This window comes from Astatotilapia calliptera, chromosome 1 (genome assembly GCF_964374335.1).
Source record: "Astatotilapia calliptera chromosome 1, fAstCal68.1, whole genome shotgun sequence".
NCBI lineage: Eukaryota > Metazoa > Chordata > Actinopteri > Cichliformes > Cichlidae > Astatotilapia > Astatotilapia calliptera.
The window spans coordinates 10,354,661-10,372,066 of NC_137422.1; the positions used below are offsets into that span (position 1 = coordinate 10,354,661).

Sequence of the window (17,406 nt, forward strand, 5' to 3'; positions counted from 1 at the left end):
TGAAAAGCAAATTATTTTTAAATACACATTACTTCATATTGCTCTATTGACTTCTTAATCTTTACGTCTTGCCTAACGATGCCTTCTAGCTTTTCTGAAATCACTTTAAAGGATGTGAGCAAAATGGCTCTAATGCTTAAGTAAATTTCTCATGTGGATGCAAGGCAGTGTGAGTGATTCAGAAACCGTCTTGTTTGTGTGTAATCTTGTTTGGGGACAGGAGTCTCAGATGAAGGCGTTGAAGGACACAGTTCACATCTGCTTCTCAGCCGTCCTGCACAACCAGCCCAGCAGCAGTCACAGATTTCCCACCTCCCCCACCCACTTGTTCAGATACTCATCGCTCATCAACAGCTCTAGAGTCACCTTTCAACAGCCACATGCCAAGGTAATTCAGAATTCATTGCAGAGCTCCTTTATTTTATTTAATGTTTTTCAAAAAGATGAACTAGATATTGTAAAATACAACTTAAGAAATAAACATCTAAAAATTAAAACAATACTACAGCATTGAGTTGTCCAGCTAAGTTAATACCATCTATTAAAGTTGCAGATGGGCTATACTGATAATGTTTGCTGCCTAACTCCAACATTAACCTTGTGTTTTATTATTAGCCATAGTCACTAGCTGCTACTTTAATGATAACTTAACAGATGGCTAATAGTATTTAAATGGCTAACGTCAATGTGTGCACTGGTCAAGATTTATTATAACTGTTTAATACTTAAGTGATGCAAATCTTCTCAAAATTCTTCATTAACACCGGGATGTCAGTCGTTAAGATGCTTTGCCAGATTTGTTGTGCTACTCTTCATTTGTTCAGCTGATAGTGAGGGGAGGGGCGGTGTGCAGGCACCTGCAGTGTGTCATGTAGAAGAGGTGAAGATTGCACCGTTGCTGTCATACTGTTACAAATTAGTATCCTACCCTTTAACAATTTTTAATATCAATTGTGTGTGAGTATCAAATTACTTGAAAATCCTACTCTGTACATATGCTAGTTCCAAGTTCAACAAGTTCCTTCACATTTGCAGATCTTTTCCCCTACTATTATCCATTACCATTATTATCATTATTACCATTATTATCCATCCTCATTGCTGGAATGATTAATAGTGCCAACTTTCAGTATCCTACTTTTAATTTTTACTAGTGCATGTTTACTTTTCTTGATTTTAAACTCCCTCAAAAAACATTAAAACAGTCAAGAACACTATTACACTAAGAAACACTAATACCTAATTATGGGAAGTCATATATAAGAAATCTATATGAAAAATTACTGCATTTAATTGCTTGCATTTTACATCGTCTGGTGAGGAAACTTGCACTTACAAAAACATTATTATTATTCTTTTCATATTTTCTTTTTTTTTTCCTGATTTTGATGCTAATCAACCCTGATCTTTGTCAGTTGTTCTTTTATGTTTTGATATGAATTCAGTCCTGACAGAAGTTATAAAATCAAACTGCTAGATCAACTATCTGTGCTACTCTGAGACTTTCAAAACAGATTTTAGTACAACATGGTCTTGAAAGTATATTTTAAGCTTCCACTTTTGCTATTATAATTCAACCAGAATCACAGTCTTCTAATGAGGTAATGGTGCTAGTAGTTTTTACACCTATAATCAAAAGAAATCAGAGCAACAACATTTGTAACATGGAGCCATGTTCTAATCATGGCTGATTGCATTGTTGGAACGATTTTGTCCCAAGGCAGCTTCATTCACAGTAGTCTTGAATGAATAATTCAGGCTGAATACAAAATGTTATTCTACGGCCCTTTCATGTTACCAGAAGCATGACCAATGGGCCTTTTTCACAGCTGACATTTTGACTTGCCATATCAGGAAAGTCGCAGGTGTAATTAATACCATTAACAATGGCTGTGCTCCATTTAAGTACATCACCAGACTGTGTCAGAGAGACAGTATGCAAAATAATAGTGCCCTGCAACATGCCAAGTAAAGGAAAGTGCAATTGTTGTTTGGGTTTGGGGTTTTTTCAGTCTTATTAGTTACATCAGTTGTTGCATGGGTTTCCTGTAGATATACACTGGGGGATATAATTATTTGATCCTCTGCAGAATTTGTAAGTTTGCTCACTTTCGAGGAATTGAACAGTCCCTATTCTTATGGTAGTTTTGTTTTAATAAAGAGAGAGAGATTATCAATCAGAAATCCAAGAAATAAAAACACTTCCCATAAAAGTTGCAAATTACAAATTTGCACTTCAGTGAGTAAAATAAGTATTTGATCCCCCACAACTCAGTCAGAATTCTGTCTCCCACAGATTGGCTATGTGCCCATCTGGCCTGCACAAGGCTAGAATGGGCTACCAGACCATCAGCAGAAGCTTGATAATAAGAGGACAACTGCTGGTGTGATTATTTAGAAATGGAATAAATTTAAAATGCCCTTTGTCTGAACGTCTCTGCAAGATCTTGCCTCATGGGGTGAAGATGATCGTGAGGAAGGTAGTGGGTCAGCTCAAAACTACATGCGAGGAGCTTGTTAACGATCTGAAGGCAGATAGTCCCTCACTACGCCATGATGGATTGAAATCTTGCAGTGCCAGCAAGGTCCCCTGTTCAAGAAGGCAAGTCTGAAGTTTGCCAGTGAACATCTAAATGATTCAGAGAAGGCCTGGGAGAAAGTGCTGTGGTCAAATGAAACCACAGTCAAGCTCTTTTGTATCCCACTGTGTTTGGAGGAGCAAAAAAAGACGCACGTTTAGGTTATGGAGTGGCCTAGTCAGTCACCAGACTGCCATCTTATAGAAAAACAGGGGATCAAATCAGTATTTTCCCCACTGTGATATGTTGATTTACAGTACAGTCCATGTAGTGTATCTGTATGTAATGAAAATGGCTTAGACTTTGTCTTACAGTATGCAATCAGTTTGATTGTCAGTCCGAACACAAATATTACCGTTTCTTCAGAAAAGTAGGATAAAAATGAGATAAGTTTGCTTTGCAGAGCCAAAAGTAAAGTGGAAAGAAAGTTGGATTTGGGATATGCTTCTGTAATGGTGCAGTATAATTTTCCCTCTGACTTTCCAGATAAGATAAAGCCGGCTGCAGTTTTTTGCCTCTTCCCTTTGTGTAAACACTTTCAAATTGAAATTCATTTCACACAGGAACTTAGTGACATCATGGAATATAACTCTGTGCCAAAATATTCACCTCACCGCACATCAGAGCACGCATAATGCACTGTCTGCAATATGAATTTAAGAGTTAGGCGATTATTACCTTCTTTTCAAGTGGCTATTTGTCAATCTGATGCCCCGAGTATCACTCTCTAGAGAGAAATAGCACAGGAAATAATTACTACCAAATATAACAGTTGGGCAAACACACTTCCAGAGGTTGTTCAGAATAATAACATGTCTAAATCAAGCGGCAGTCTAAATAGTTATGTCAGTCTTTGTATTCTGTTCTATAGATTTTGAAGAGAAACACTACTATTTTAGGGCTTTACGGGAGTTTTTTGGATGTTGGACTTGTTCTATATGAAAATTATTAACTCAATGTGACACAGTCTTTGTTTGGAGCCTCTTAAAGTCAGGGTCACAGCAGACTCAACTAAGGGCTCAGGATTTAATCCTTTTTAGGAGTAAAACAAGGTGACTTCCAAGAGGATTCATTCTACAAGTAAGATTATGCTTTCGGTGAGGATATTGTGTCTTGTTTTCCTACTGAACCACATTTTAAGACTAATGACAAGTGTCAAAGTGCAGTTGTATTTTGTTCTTTAAACATTCCTACAAGTATTTTTGTGGCTCTGTGCACAAGAAAAAACCCCCAAAAGATATATAAATCACATACAGCTGAATATACAGATCGCTTTTATTTCTTGAAAATATACTTTTTTATTACCCATAGCTGTTTTACCCCCTATCAAGCAGTCATGTCAACTTCAATCAGAGATTGTGCTAGTTCTGATTTCTGAAAAGCAGTCGCTGCAGTCACTTTGAAATCATCAAGTCGGCCACAGCGCTGCTGTGTCTTATCTGCCATGATACTGGTGAGCAATTCTGGCTTTAAGAGGCTTTTCTCTCCTCAAAGCAGTCACAATTTACTCTGTGTCTCTATCGTGGGTGCCTAAGAGATTTGACATGCCACTTAGAGGATTTTTTTTTAATCATGCTTGAGTAATACCATCCACGCCAGTGCCATTGCAGTACCTTTGCTGTGGCATCATATAAAACAAGATTCTATAATTGACACTTCCTGTTTACACCCTCCTTGGTCAAAACAAAAGGATCTCATCTGACTATGCATTCGCCCATATCTGCCTTTCAAACATACAGCCCAGTACATTCAAGTACAGGAGCAAAATCAGCATCATACAACAGAAAAGACAAGTACAGGAATTTCAAGAAAGGTGTGGGTTGATTTTTTTATGCTAATGAAGTTTTTACTTCCCCCTTCATTAGCATAGAAATAGCAGCACTTCACTTGTGAGCAGTTGCTGGCTTCATTATCTCCTGTTGCTGTTGTACACTTGACGGGCTGTCTGATAAATCTCAGCGTGCCCTCACAGTGAAAATTACTGGGGTGCTCCATCTGTCCACCCCGCCTGTATATGTAGAGGTGGGTCAGATCCCATTTAATTCAATGCCAAATTTAACTCATATTACGCAATAAGAAAAAAAAACACATACAGTAGCACTTACAGGGCATAAAAGAGCCAAATGTTCCACAGCTGAGGAGACAAATGTCGAGAACTTAGCACTAAGAATAATTTAGCATTCCTCATTGTTATATCTAACAGCATGAAATCACTTGGTTAGTGTAATTGTTATTTATTTTACCCTAGGTTCTTTTGTAGTTTTGAGGCATGTATAAGATTGTCTTATTGTAGCTTAGAAGTGCAATACATAAAATAACTTATTCTAGAAGGGATCCCTGCTGTTTTGCAGCTGTTTCAAGTCTTTCATTTCCTCAACTTTTAATCTTTTAATCCATGTAAAGCAGAAACATGTGTCACTCCAAGAGACAATCTGTTATTAAACAACCAACCAAATTTGAATGTTTGGGCGATTGTGGCTCAAGAGTTGGGAGTTCGCCTTGTAATTGGAAGGTTGCCGGTTTGAGCCCTGGCTTGGTCGTTGTGTCCTTGGGCAAGACACTTCACCCGTTGCCTACTGGTGGTGGTCAGAGGGCCTGGTGGCGCCAGTGTCCGACTCGAACAAAACTTTGTAAAACTTCCTGGGGATGGTCACATTTACATGCTGGTGCTCATTACCAATGAGGTTCTTTGCAATATCAATCCAGCTCTGCTCTAAATAGGAAGAATACATTAAAATAAAATAATAAAAACATTAAAAAGACCTGCTACACTATCAAGGTATAGGCATTAGTTACTATAGGCATATCCTACAGGAAACCAAGTGCTAATGCACTTGAGTATTTAAACAGGTTTCTGTTATGGGACGGGTCATTCTAGGGATGCCTGGCAATTGTGTGATTCTGACCCACTCAGAAAGAAAACAAGTCTAATGAAAAGCAACTTAATTGTGTCAGGGCCAACTCATTAGTATGATAAGTTTAAAAACAGTTCCTTACAGCAGAGTACACTGACAGCATAATGGTGTACTGTTGATTAATTTAGGAATGTCTACAAAATAGATCTGTCCTAAATACCTTAAATAGTGTATCTTTGGGCGACCGTGGCTCAGGGGGTTGGGAATCGCATCTGTAACCGGAAGGTCGCCGGTTCGATCCCTGGGCTCTCTGTCCTGGTTGTTGTGTCCCTGGGCAAGACACTTTACCCTACTTGCCTACTGGTGTTGGCCAGAGGGGCCGATGGTGCGATATGGCAGCCTCGCTTCTGTCAGTCTGCCCCAGGACAGCTGTGGCTACAACCGTAGCTTGGCTCCACCAGTGTATGAATGTGAGAGTGAATGAATAGTGGTATTGTAAAGCGCTTTGGGTGCCTTGAAAAGCGCTATATAAATCCAATCTATTATTATTATTGTTAATTAAAGAAATGTGAATAGTTCTGAAAAATACACTATAGAGTATGCTGAATGCTATGGATGACCAAGGACAGTATAACTTTGCATTATGTGAAAAATTACAAAAAATAGCAACAAAGAGATCACATATATTCAAATGCTTGAATTTCATCAGCACATTTATACTAAAATCTGCTTTGTGTTGTGAAACCTAAAGTGCTTAAGTGCAGGGATGTTTGTTCAAGCACTCTGTGACACCACTTTGAGTGTCACGCTCATAGTTTGAGTTACCGTAATGGGCCTTAAGCTCTGTTAGACACCACAGATAAGACTCTCTCAGACCCTGCCTGACACACACACACACACACACACACACACACACACACAAAGCTCTTCTTGCTGGTGAAAGATTCATTAGTGTGAGGATGCAAAGATCAGCAGGATTGAAGTGGAAGTTGCTTCATATTTAACAGTCTTGGGGAGAGAGCCAAGTCTTCTGGTCTGATAGTATGCAATTTTCATCAAAGTAATGGGAGATGATGTCTTAGATGCTCAGAGTACTGGGCTGGAGGAAAATCAGGCATTTCATTGCCCTGCTTTAAGCGCTTACTATTTACTTTTATGATTGTTTCCTTGTCTATAAAAATTATACAGGATATCCATCTCTCCCAGGCAAAGACTAGACAGTAGCGAGCTGACAATCCAAAAACTGCGATAGAATCAAATTTGTGTTCTACAAAAGGAAAAAAAAGACCCAAACAATGTTGCCAAAAAACCACTTAGGTAAGTTAATCTCAATAATAGTTGCAAATAATCACAACTCAGCATATTTGTTTGTGTTCTTTAACAGTCACTGTTCAGCTTTCTTTTCACCTTTTGCTTAATTTCACTCCATGTTTGGTTAAAGGCAGGCTCACAGTGAGCACCACTGAAACCTTTATCACAACAAGCTTTATTAATAATTCAATAATTATATTTCTATGTATATCCAGATGCCTTCAGAATGATATAACTCATGTATGTCCGTGGCGTTATAACAGAATACGTTACAAAATTAATCAATTCAAATTGGTAATAAGAAATAATTTGTTAATTAGTATCTATTTGTTGTAGAACTGTTTGCTAGCATCAAATTAACATGCTATGAAAGTTTAACAACTTATCAAATAATATGATATGTAGTATTGTAATATTATAAATGGTGGTTATTATGAAGTGTTACTTGGAAAACTGCTGCTTTTAAGCACTAAGGCTCTGCTGAAAAGTCAGGGGCCTTATGGAGAGACAAACAGATGGTAAGAATGGAAAGTGTGGCTGGTTCTGACAGATGCTGTCAAAAGTTGGGGAATTGTGTATGAAATGTTCACCCAAATGTGGTCACTTCCACAAGTAATGTCAGTTCTCCTGAACCTGCCTAAAAAGATGTTGCTTCAGCTGACACAATAAGAATGGCGTTTGACATTGACAGGTTAAGATTGCTTATGTTCATCTTGCAACTGTCTTGCTTTACGCTCTCAAGAGACCACGTTTGACCCAGTTAAAGTGTACTTGTCTTGTGCAGAAGACTAGCTGCAGAAGACAGTCAGACTTTGGGAGAAAGATCTGGTATAACAAGCCTAATTAATATTTCAACCCTTGGTCCTTACCAGACAAAATGGCATGATGAGTGAAAAGATGGTGTCTGTATCTACACGAGTGTAGATCCTAAGCTTTTATTCAAGGGGTGAAAGAAATTATTATAAAGTGATAAACTGGAATCATTGTTAAACACTGCCTGAAGTCTGGATCTCCTGAACATGACCAAAGAATGGATTTCCTCATTTGTGATGCTTTGCCCTGCCTTTAGTGCAGCCGTCTTCAGTTGCTGTTTGTTTTTTTCTCCACCAAATAAAATCAATGCAGCTGCTTCTGTGATCCATGGTCACTGGAATCCATGCAATTCATCCATGGTCATATCCTCATATAAGGATCCCAAATGCCACATTTCCTTCAATTCCAGAACTTTTATCTCCATAATTATTGAAGAAATAATGGAATCCTCTGCAACTGTCCATTAAGCTTTTGAGTGTCAAATTATATTTTGTCCCATGAAAAGTGGGGATGTACAGGGATGTATAGGGAGTACAGCCATTTGTGCTGTACTCTCAAATTACAGCTAAGAATCTACACTTGTGTTTTAACAAATTATCTATCTGTTTAGTTACTCCTTTAACCACAACCACTTCTTATAATTTTTTCTAAGTGCCTCTTACTTAAAGCAAGTATGTAAAATTTTTAAATGTTCACCAGATCAGTCATATTATCCAAAAACAGGCTATAAATCACATTTGAAATGACATCAGGAGTTTAGTGAGATAATGAGGAACATTAATATTTTTATAGTCTAGGTTTTTGCTTTTTCCTGAGAAGTCATTTCCCATAAGACCATACCATTATTTGTCAGTATTTGAATGAATTCCTCTGTTCAATAGCAAAATGATGACTGTCATGTAACTCTCCAGAAACCCGTATCAATTTTTATTTACTTTTATTTTACTTTTTTGCTTGTTTTTGTGTGTTTTTGCCTTTTGGACTCAAGCATGATTTTAAAGTGCATCAACCTTGAAAAAGTCATGTTTTCTATGCAGACATCATTTCAGGTGGTAGCGATATGGATTGCTCTACTACCTCCCGAGAAAACCTTTTCATCTCTGACTGTCCGTCTTGTTTTCCTTCCTCTATCTCAGAATTGCTTTGGCTCTGTTTGCAGTGGGTCACTTCACTGAAACATCATTGTTGATCATGTGCAGGTCTCATAGTATTAAATCCCAAATCTACCTTCTGAACTGCAACTACTTCTCACTCTGAGGTGGTCTGTGTATTTCTGTACAGACATCAGTGGTATTCTTGTTTGAAGGTCCAACATCTGAGACCTCAGAAAGATTGGTAAAAGCTGTGTATTTATTTATTTATTTAGTGTCATAACATATTCTGATCCTAACAATACTATGCAAGTATGATGGTATCCAGTTACTGTACATATGAACACTTAAAAACTTAAATTACACAGTGCATCAGATTTATTATCTATTTTAATCTAAATAGAACTCTAACTTACAAAATGAACAACCATGCAATATTAAATATGACCTACGTTTTGGAAAAATGAGAAACTTTTGTTTGTTTTATCCTGTAATAAATTAAATTGAACATAAATACACAAATAAAATATATGTTTAAATATGAAATAAACATATATGTATTAGAACTACTAGGTTTTGAAGAATTTCAAGAACCTATTTGCTCATGTGTTTTTAACCCCAAGTTTATATTTCTGTTTTCCTCTGCAGGATATCTCCAAAGTTCAGAGAATTGTCACTGCCAGTAAATCACCCATGAACGTCAGTGTCATAAGGAGAGAGAATGGTGGAGCCAAAGAGTGCCAGATGGAAAAGGTGAGCCTTTAGAGTAATTAAAATACAGTGGCCTCTCTAATCTGACTTTCAATTGTTCACTAAATTCATACTCAAGTCCCTCATCAAAAGTCAAAGAACTCGCTTTTGCTCCAATTGTCCTTAGTGGGTTCATGAATTACAAAATCTTATAGAAGGTCTGCAACAAGTTTCAACTAAATGATGCATCTTTAGTTAGGAGTTTTGGTGTAGCTCAGCAGTAATTTGGTTTAATGAAATTAGACATTACTAAAGGAACACCATGTGCTGCATGAAGACTAATAACACAGTTTTACATTGCTTTGGAGATTGAAGGTGACCTATTATGTTTTTCTTTGTTATCGGTCCTACATGCTTAACTCACTTGACTCTTTATAGCTCCATCCCTTCAGTCTAGATTACCTTTTTTATCCAGTCCAAATGAGATCCCAATATCCTCGTAGATCTTAGTGACATGGATCAGTGAGTCGATCCATGTCACAGGGATGACTCACTGCTGATGTCTTCCCTGTACAGGATGTAGCTGATGACTGATGATCACTCCACTTCTACTTTTAGCAATATGCTGGGTTAGGGGATTGAAGCCAATGCAGAACAGTAGTGTTAACAGTGCATCACTTTGGTGTATTCCACTCTTGATTATGACTTCTGTGATTGCCAGTGGTCTTCCACAGCCCCGCTGAGTTCCTGTTGAACATCAGTAGTGTACTACTAGTGTTGCCTCGTGCCAAGCAATATCGATGTGTGGCGTATTGAGTCATAGGCTTTCTAAGCTATGCTCATTTGTTGACTAAAATGACTTCTCGGTTTGGTTCCTGTGATGGTTTAGAAGAGCTTTCATGTTGTGGAGAATCAGGTAATTGTAAGTTAGATGGCCCTTGTACCTTTGTGGGGATCCTTCATGATCAATGCTGTTTTGCCCTGTACTAACCAGCCCAGATGGGTACATGCTGTTATCAGCCCACTTATTGCCTTTATCCCTCAGTCACGGAGGTTTAGCTATGAGCACAGACGTCTGATCCACCTTCAGTTCAAACCTTCAATTCATAACAGGGAGTTTGTTTTGAGAAAGTTTGGTTCAATGCGTGCAAGGGAGCTAAAACAACTTGTTTCAGGCAGTGGATGAACTGAGCTAGTGCGGCAAGGCCCAGTAAAAAATCAATAAGGATTATTTTTATCTGTGAATCGTGCAAATCTTCTTGAATAGAGTCCCATATAAATGTGCATTTGTAAATGAGCATAAGAAGTCCATTTTAATGAGTTGAATAAACTGGCAGTATTTATTTGGTGCTTTTCTTTTTGTTTGTCATTTTAAACTGGATATTCATACTGAACTATGGGTCAATCAAAATGCAATTCTGAAATCATGATTTGGGCTGTAAGACATGTCTGTACATCGGTTTAAGTAAATTTAAGCAAAATAATGAATACAAAAATACCTTAAAGATTAATTGAGAAAGAAAATGTTTTTTGTTACATCCTTGAAACTCACTAACAAGGTAGTGCGTTCATTTGACCTGTTATTGCATGGGAAAGTACTGTAGTTGCAGTGATCACAAAATTTGCACATTCACACTTCAAAGAGCTCTTCACTCAGAGCCTCATTGACACTTTGACAGCAGTTATTGAGGAAGGAGAGCGTGGAGCAGTCACTGACCTCTCCTGTTCAGATTTTTTTCATGAAGGACTTTGGTACCTCAGACAAGAGACTTGCTTCTCCAAGGTCCGGGCAACTGTGAGCAGTCAGCTATGAGGGAGGCTCCAAAAGACTGCTTCCAACAATGTCAAAATCAAGAGGCTCCGAAGAAGCAGAGGAAGTAAACAGAGCCTGTAAGGATTTTTGACAAGTGGCTATCAAGAACTATTACAGGCATAAGTTGATAGACTACAGGAGACAGGGGAATAGTGAGGAGTGCTGCCCTGGAAGGAAATTGCCCTGTGTGGAAACTGTGTCAAAGAGATTGTTCCTTAATGAAATTGTGCCAAAAACAATGTTCACTGGCGTCTCATAATTGATTATATAATTTTGGCAGGGGCGTGAAAAGGGAGAAACATGCTGATACAGATAAGAGGAGACATATTTGAAACAGAGACTCGTGTTTGCCCATGATCATTGCTGCTTTTCCCCCTTGTCCTTTTCTCTCTGTGGGCGGGGAGGAAATGAAGAAAGACAATTTGTATGAGCATGTGTAGCTTGCAGTGTGTCCCTGGTTTGAAAATGAACTGTGATGGCCTTGCTATACTTTAACAAATTACCTATGTTTTATAGACAGGATTGACATTCAGCTAATACAAAAAGTACTGCTGTCAGCGCTAATCTTGTTAAAATGACGTTAACTCCATAACTGCATTGATGCGGCAAATCTCCGTTAGCGAGTTAGCGTGGATCGTGCATGAGTGGGGCTGCAGGGCGTCATCGTGTTTACGAGCTAATCACGCTAACATGTTGACGCCATGCACCCCCATGCACGGGGAGCGCATTAATGCAGTTATGGCGTTAACGTCATTTTAACAAAATTAATGCTGGCAGCGCTAACAAAAACATCACAGTTGGTGTAAATAATTACTATTTTAGTACTTATTATAGATTACAACAATCATTCATTTTCAACAATCAGCAGCTTCAAATAACTGCTTTCTCTTTTTTAACAACCAAGCTCTTTATATTTTGAATAATAAAATGTTAATTGACTAATAAATAAATACTTTTAAACATTTAAAGTGCACATATAAGGCTACGTTTCTTTCATAATGAGAATAAGATAAGCAGCTTACTCTGCTTACTCTGTGGTTGTTGAAGTCAGTGATTCCTTGAAGCTTATTTTTAAAAATAAGAGGTTTATGAATTTGACTGATGTGAGTTTATTTATCTGTTTTCACTGAATACATAAAGCTGGGACACTGTACACTGCTACATCAGCTTATCACCCTATGTAATACAATATATCTGTCTGGCAAAGAGGTATATTTTTTTCATCATCATTTTAGTTACTGTAATGAAAAAATAAAGTTAGGCTGACTGGGTAAATAAAGTATTCCTCATCTCATCATCATCTCATATTGTCCTCATATTGTTCTCCTAGACTGGGAGTGACTGCTTCCAGAATCAGACGGAGGAATCAGCTCCAGAAAGCAGAAAGCTACCAGAGCAACAGCAGGTGTGTGTCACGGGATTTATATGAAAATATGAATTTATATGCTGACATATTTTTCATTAGTACAGTGAAGTTTTATGTTAGTTTATTTTATTGGTTTATCCATTTAAAAGTTAATTCATTCAATTTCAGTCCTAATGCCATTTTCTTTATATCGAAGGCATACGTGTTTAAAATTTGGTCAAAGACCAGTCAAGTCTTTTGCAAAATAACACAATTCTTAATATTTTGCCCTTGTGCACCATCACAGTGGTGTAGAGCAGCGGTCCCCAACCTTTTTGTGCCACGGACCGGTTTATGCCCGACAATATTTTCACGGACCGGCCTTTAAGGTGTCGCGGATAAATACAACAAAATAAAACTAGTACTGGTACCAAAAAAAGAAGATTTATTCATAACACACGTGAAAAGACCCAGGAAAACCAAGTTAACGATAAAAACGATAACAAAATAACGCTTTCACACCTGAGCCTCAACTCTCGCGGCCCGGTACCAAACGAGTCACGGACCGGTACCGGTCCGAGGCCCGGGGGTTGGGGACTGCTGGTGTAGAGAGCCCTATCACCCTCACCCTAAAAGCCAAGATGTGTTTGAAGTGCAAAAATTCAGCTTTAACAAAAGTACTGTATTAACTACAGTCATCTTTTTTTATCTAGAGTCTACCATTTTCAGAGGATATTGTTCAATTATGTCCAAATATTAATGAATCTGACTGTATACAATGCACTTTCATTTCACAATGCCTCTGTCAGTGCGCCCCAGGGTGGCTGTGGCTACAATGTGGCTTGCCATCACCAGTGTGTGAATGTGTGTGTGAATGGGTGGATGACTGGATTTGTAAAGCGCTTTGGGGTCCTTAGGGACTAGTAAAGCGCTATATAAATACAGGCCATTTACCATTTTACTAGCAAGTGAAATACATATATGATATAATTACATAGTTTATGACAAGATAGTGTAGCAGCTTTTACCCTGTCATAGCTTTTTGACAATAATTTTTGGATTATCCTGCAGTGTAATCAAACAGATGGCATGACAAGCCATTTTCAAACGACAATATGGAAAGAAAGGCAACACAGATGTAGCTGACACATTGTGACGACATCCTTCCTGACAACTACTAACTAAACAAACTGATTTAGCTCTGTATATAATGAAGTACATCCCAAAGACATCAAATGAAACACAGTTGATGATTCATCAAGACACAAGCGAGACACACAACATCTACATCACATTCCTAAAAAAGTGGAGAAAAAAAGCAACCAATCCATAAAAATCTATTATTCAGTGTGCCAATGTCACCTACAGTATGTGATATTCAATGTCCTGTCAAAGTCCATGCTTAACTGCCTCCCTCATCCTATTATTGAATTGAGTCACACCTGTTTGGTGGTGGCAGATGGTACAGCAAAACAATGCATCTCATTTCAATGCAGTGCAATACTGTGTAACTGAGCAACTGTCTTGCATTCCAAGTGGCAGCAATCCATTTTTAGACACGCAGAGTATTTGCAAACAAATACAAGAATATTGCAAAGGAGACAAATGGGCTTATTTGACTTCTCAGGTTTATTTTGTGCCAGAGAGATATTCTGTGAAAGTTTAACAAGTGTTTTCTTGTGTAGCAACGCTTTGGACTATGTCCCTGATTTATAGCATTATGAGATGTAATGCTATTTCGATTTCGATTTAATGTAGTGAACTTAATCTAGGATGTTACTTGTTAGGGGAGTCAGAAGAATTCCCCAAGGCAAAAAAATGTAACTGCAAAAAGAAATCCTTGTTAGGGCACAAAGTACATTTTTAATCCTAGTATTGTTTTCTTTGAAAAAGAAGAAATGCAGGAAAACAGTAGCAAGGTTTTCAGCCATCACCATCAGGTCGGTCTAATGACATTGTAAGACGTAATGGTTATATAGTTATGATCCTTCTTAGATCACTAATTGCGAAATTTTCATATTGTGTTGCAGTACCAAATGTACAATAGACTATTTTCCTTCTGTCAGTTTTTATCCCTCTTGCACAGCACTTGCCATACATGGTGTAGTAAACAGTTTGATTAGTAGTAATTTGCATTCCAGTCTCAGTGGATCAATCTGCATTTAGGTGCTCCGTATTTCTGTCACTTCTCCACCTTCATTACGCGTTTTCATGTTCGATTTGTGGCAACTGAGAACCCAAGTGTCATTTCTCCTTATGTTCAGATGTTTTTGAAAGAAAAAGTATTTACAGTCTTGTACCTGTTGTGTTTGGTACAACGCCGCAGTAGTTATGAAAAAGAAAAACAAGGAAACACTTTAGGTGAGCTATATTGCACAATCCTTATCTATAGGGCGATAGTGGCTCAAAGTATTGGCAGGTCGTCTTGTAACCGGAAGGTTGCCGGTTCAAGCCCCGGCTCGGACAGTCTCTGTCTCTGGCAAGACACTTCACCTACCGCCTACTGGTGATGGCCAGAGCGGCCAATGGCGCGATATGCCAGCTGTAGCTACCTCCACCAGTGTATGAATGTGAGAGTGAATGAATTGTAAATTGTGTATAAATGCAATCTATTATTATTATTGACTTAGCCTCCTCTGGCAGACTGATGTGGCCTCGTCATGCACAGAGTGACAGAGCAATATTTAAAAAAAATTGCAAAAGTGTGCCATTTAAACTTAATACAATGTATCTAAATTTCAGATTATGTTTAAACACATCAATAAATTCATTGAAAAAAAAAAGTTGGTTCATTTTCTTTTTCTTTTCTGTGTTCCTATAGGTCAAACATATAACTTCATACCATTTTAGCACATGTTGACATTCTTAAGCAACAGAGCATATTTCAGAAGTACCACAGCATGAGTAATGTTTGTGTCTGACATTCCTGAATTCATTAAAAATGTGCAAGTGGAAGCACGCCAGCTGGAATATAAAAATCACAAAGGGTGATAAGGAAATGATAAAAATCAAGTAAGGCAGCTATGCAGTCATTCAAATAAACAGCTACTGTTTATGATTCAAAGTGAAGTAAACATTAGCAAAAATATGTTTTAGGCTTCCAAAGAATTCCTTCTGCTTTCACCTAGTTTGCTAATAATGATGTTATTCAATCAGTGGTATGTGTTTAGTGGTGTGTTTTAAAGTATTATATAGCTACTGATTTTTCTGTTGGATGTATCTGTAGGCAAAAATAAATATCCATCCATCCATCCATCCATTCGCTTCCGCTTATCCTTTTCAGGGTCGCGGGGGGCGCTGGAGCCTATCCCAGCTGTCATAGGGCGAGAGGCGGGGTACAAGACAAAAATAAATAAATAAATAAAAATCTCACAATCTCCATGCAATGTAAATATATTGTCGTATGGTTGTTTATTATTAAGTACAGAGTCAGGATGAATCAGAATAAATTCAAAAAGGTGGAAACATTATTTCAGATTTTTTTTCTGTCCGTCAGCCATATTGTTGGCCACATTGGCTTTAAAGCAAAACTATGAATGTCTGCTTGTAGGGTGACATTCATAGTTCTGCTACTGACAAAGCTCTTGAAAGTTTTTCCAAAAATCGACCGTCAACTAAAACTACTGGATGTTCTTAAGAGAGTTCTTGGTGGTGAAAAATAAGATATACACAGTAAAAAATCCCAATCTTGACATCAAAGTGGGTGGAAAGAAATCACAAGAGTGCATTAAGTGAGGAATCATGCCTGCAGATGAACAGATGAAAGGAAGCATGATTGATTCTCATCCACTGGATCAGATATATGATTCTTTCAAAAGTGCTTTGAATCAAAGTTTGAAAAAAAAAAAACTAAAATATTTATCTATCTGTCTATGAATACAATATGATAATTATGAAGAAGCATTTTTATGCATGCTATAAGTCTGTCAAAGCACCTCCAAAATGATTGGTTTGATGGCCAATTCTTGCATGCAGACAACCTGTTTCCACAAAAGCTCAGAGATCCATGCTAGCCACTGTACTATAGACAAAATGCCAGCTTACAGGCTCTTCTTGAAATGGTTTTTGCATAGTTCAGAGTTGGGCATTGGGTCATTGTCTTGTTGTAGCGGGAAATTGGTTGCAATCAAGTGGTGCTAACAGGGTATGACATGACATTGCAAAATGGAGTGGTAGCTTTTCTTGTTCAAGATCCCATTATCCCATCTCTTTGCTGGTAATCAATCTTGCAATTTATCACCAGCAGAGCAACACATTTCTCCACCATTCTTGACAGATGTCAAGCACACCTCCAGCATTTTTTCATTTCCTACTCTCAATCTTCTATTTGACCCAAACACCTTAAGCTTAGTCCATAACACTTTACCTCCTGCCCACTCTCTATGTTTTCCCCATCCTAATCTTCTCCTTTTATTAGCCATTCTCAGATATGGCATTTTCTATCCTAAGAGACTGAACATGACTGGCTGAGGACGTGTGTTCTATTTTACAGCTAGAAGTCATCTGACAAAATTAATACACATAAGTCAAAATAATATCACAATGAGAAAATTAGAGACAAGAGAATGTTTTTCTTCTTTTTTTTTTCACACAATACACAGATTTAGACTAAATAACAGCATGCAAATATAATACAGTTCTGTTTAGTGTTTACTGCCACTAAACAGAATAGAACAGAACAATGCCTGTGGATGGAGAGCAAGAACAAAGCAGTATGCCCAGTTGTTTATCAAAAAAAGTTGCTAGATTTAACACTTAAAAAAAGTTGTCAAAGGATTCCTCAAGTCTAGGAACAAAGTCACTGAATTGTCAAAAACTATGTGAACTGAAGCATGCTAATCACTCCTGTGAGTCAGGGGAACGTAAGATACCAAGCTGAGGTGCTTTTCATGTCCACATAAAAAAAAAA

General features: G+C 37.8%; 1 protein-coding gene across 2 annotated transcripts in view; it reads left to right on the plus strand.

Annotated features, from left to right (window-relative positions):
* luzp2 (leucine zipper protein 2) overlaps positions 1 to 17,406 on the plus strand; it is a 149,408-nt gene that overhangs the window by 130,047 nt on the left and 1,955 nt on the right. For both annotated transcript variants that reach the window (XM_026161602.2, XM_026161611.2), the window contains 3 exons: positions 221 to 388; positions 9,298 to 9,402; positions 12,483 to 12,557. In XM_026161602.2, the coding sequence (XP_026017387.1) occupies positions 221 to 388; positions 9,298 to 9,402; positions 12,483 to 12,557 (348 nt within the window). The remainder of the gene's footprint in view (positions 1 to 220; positions 389 to 9,297; positions 9,403 to 12,482; positions 12,558 to 17,406) is intronic.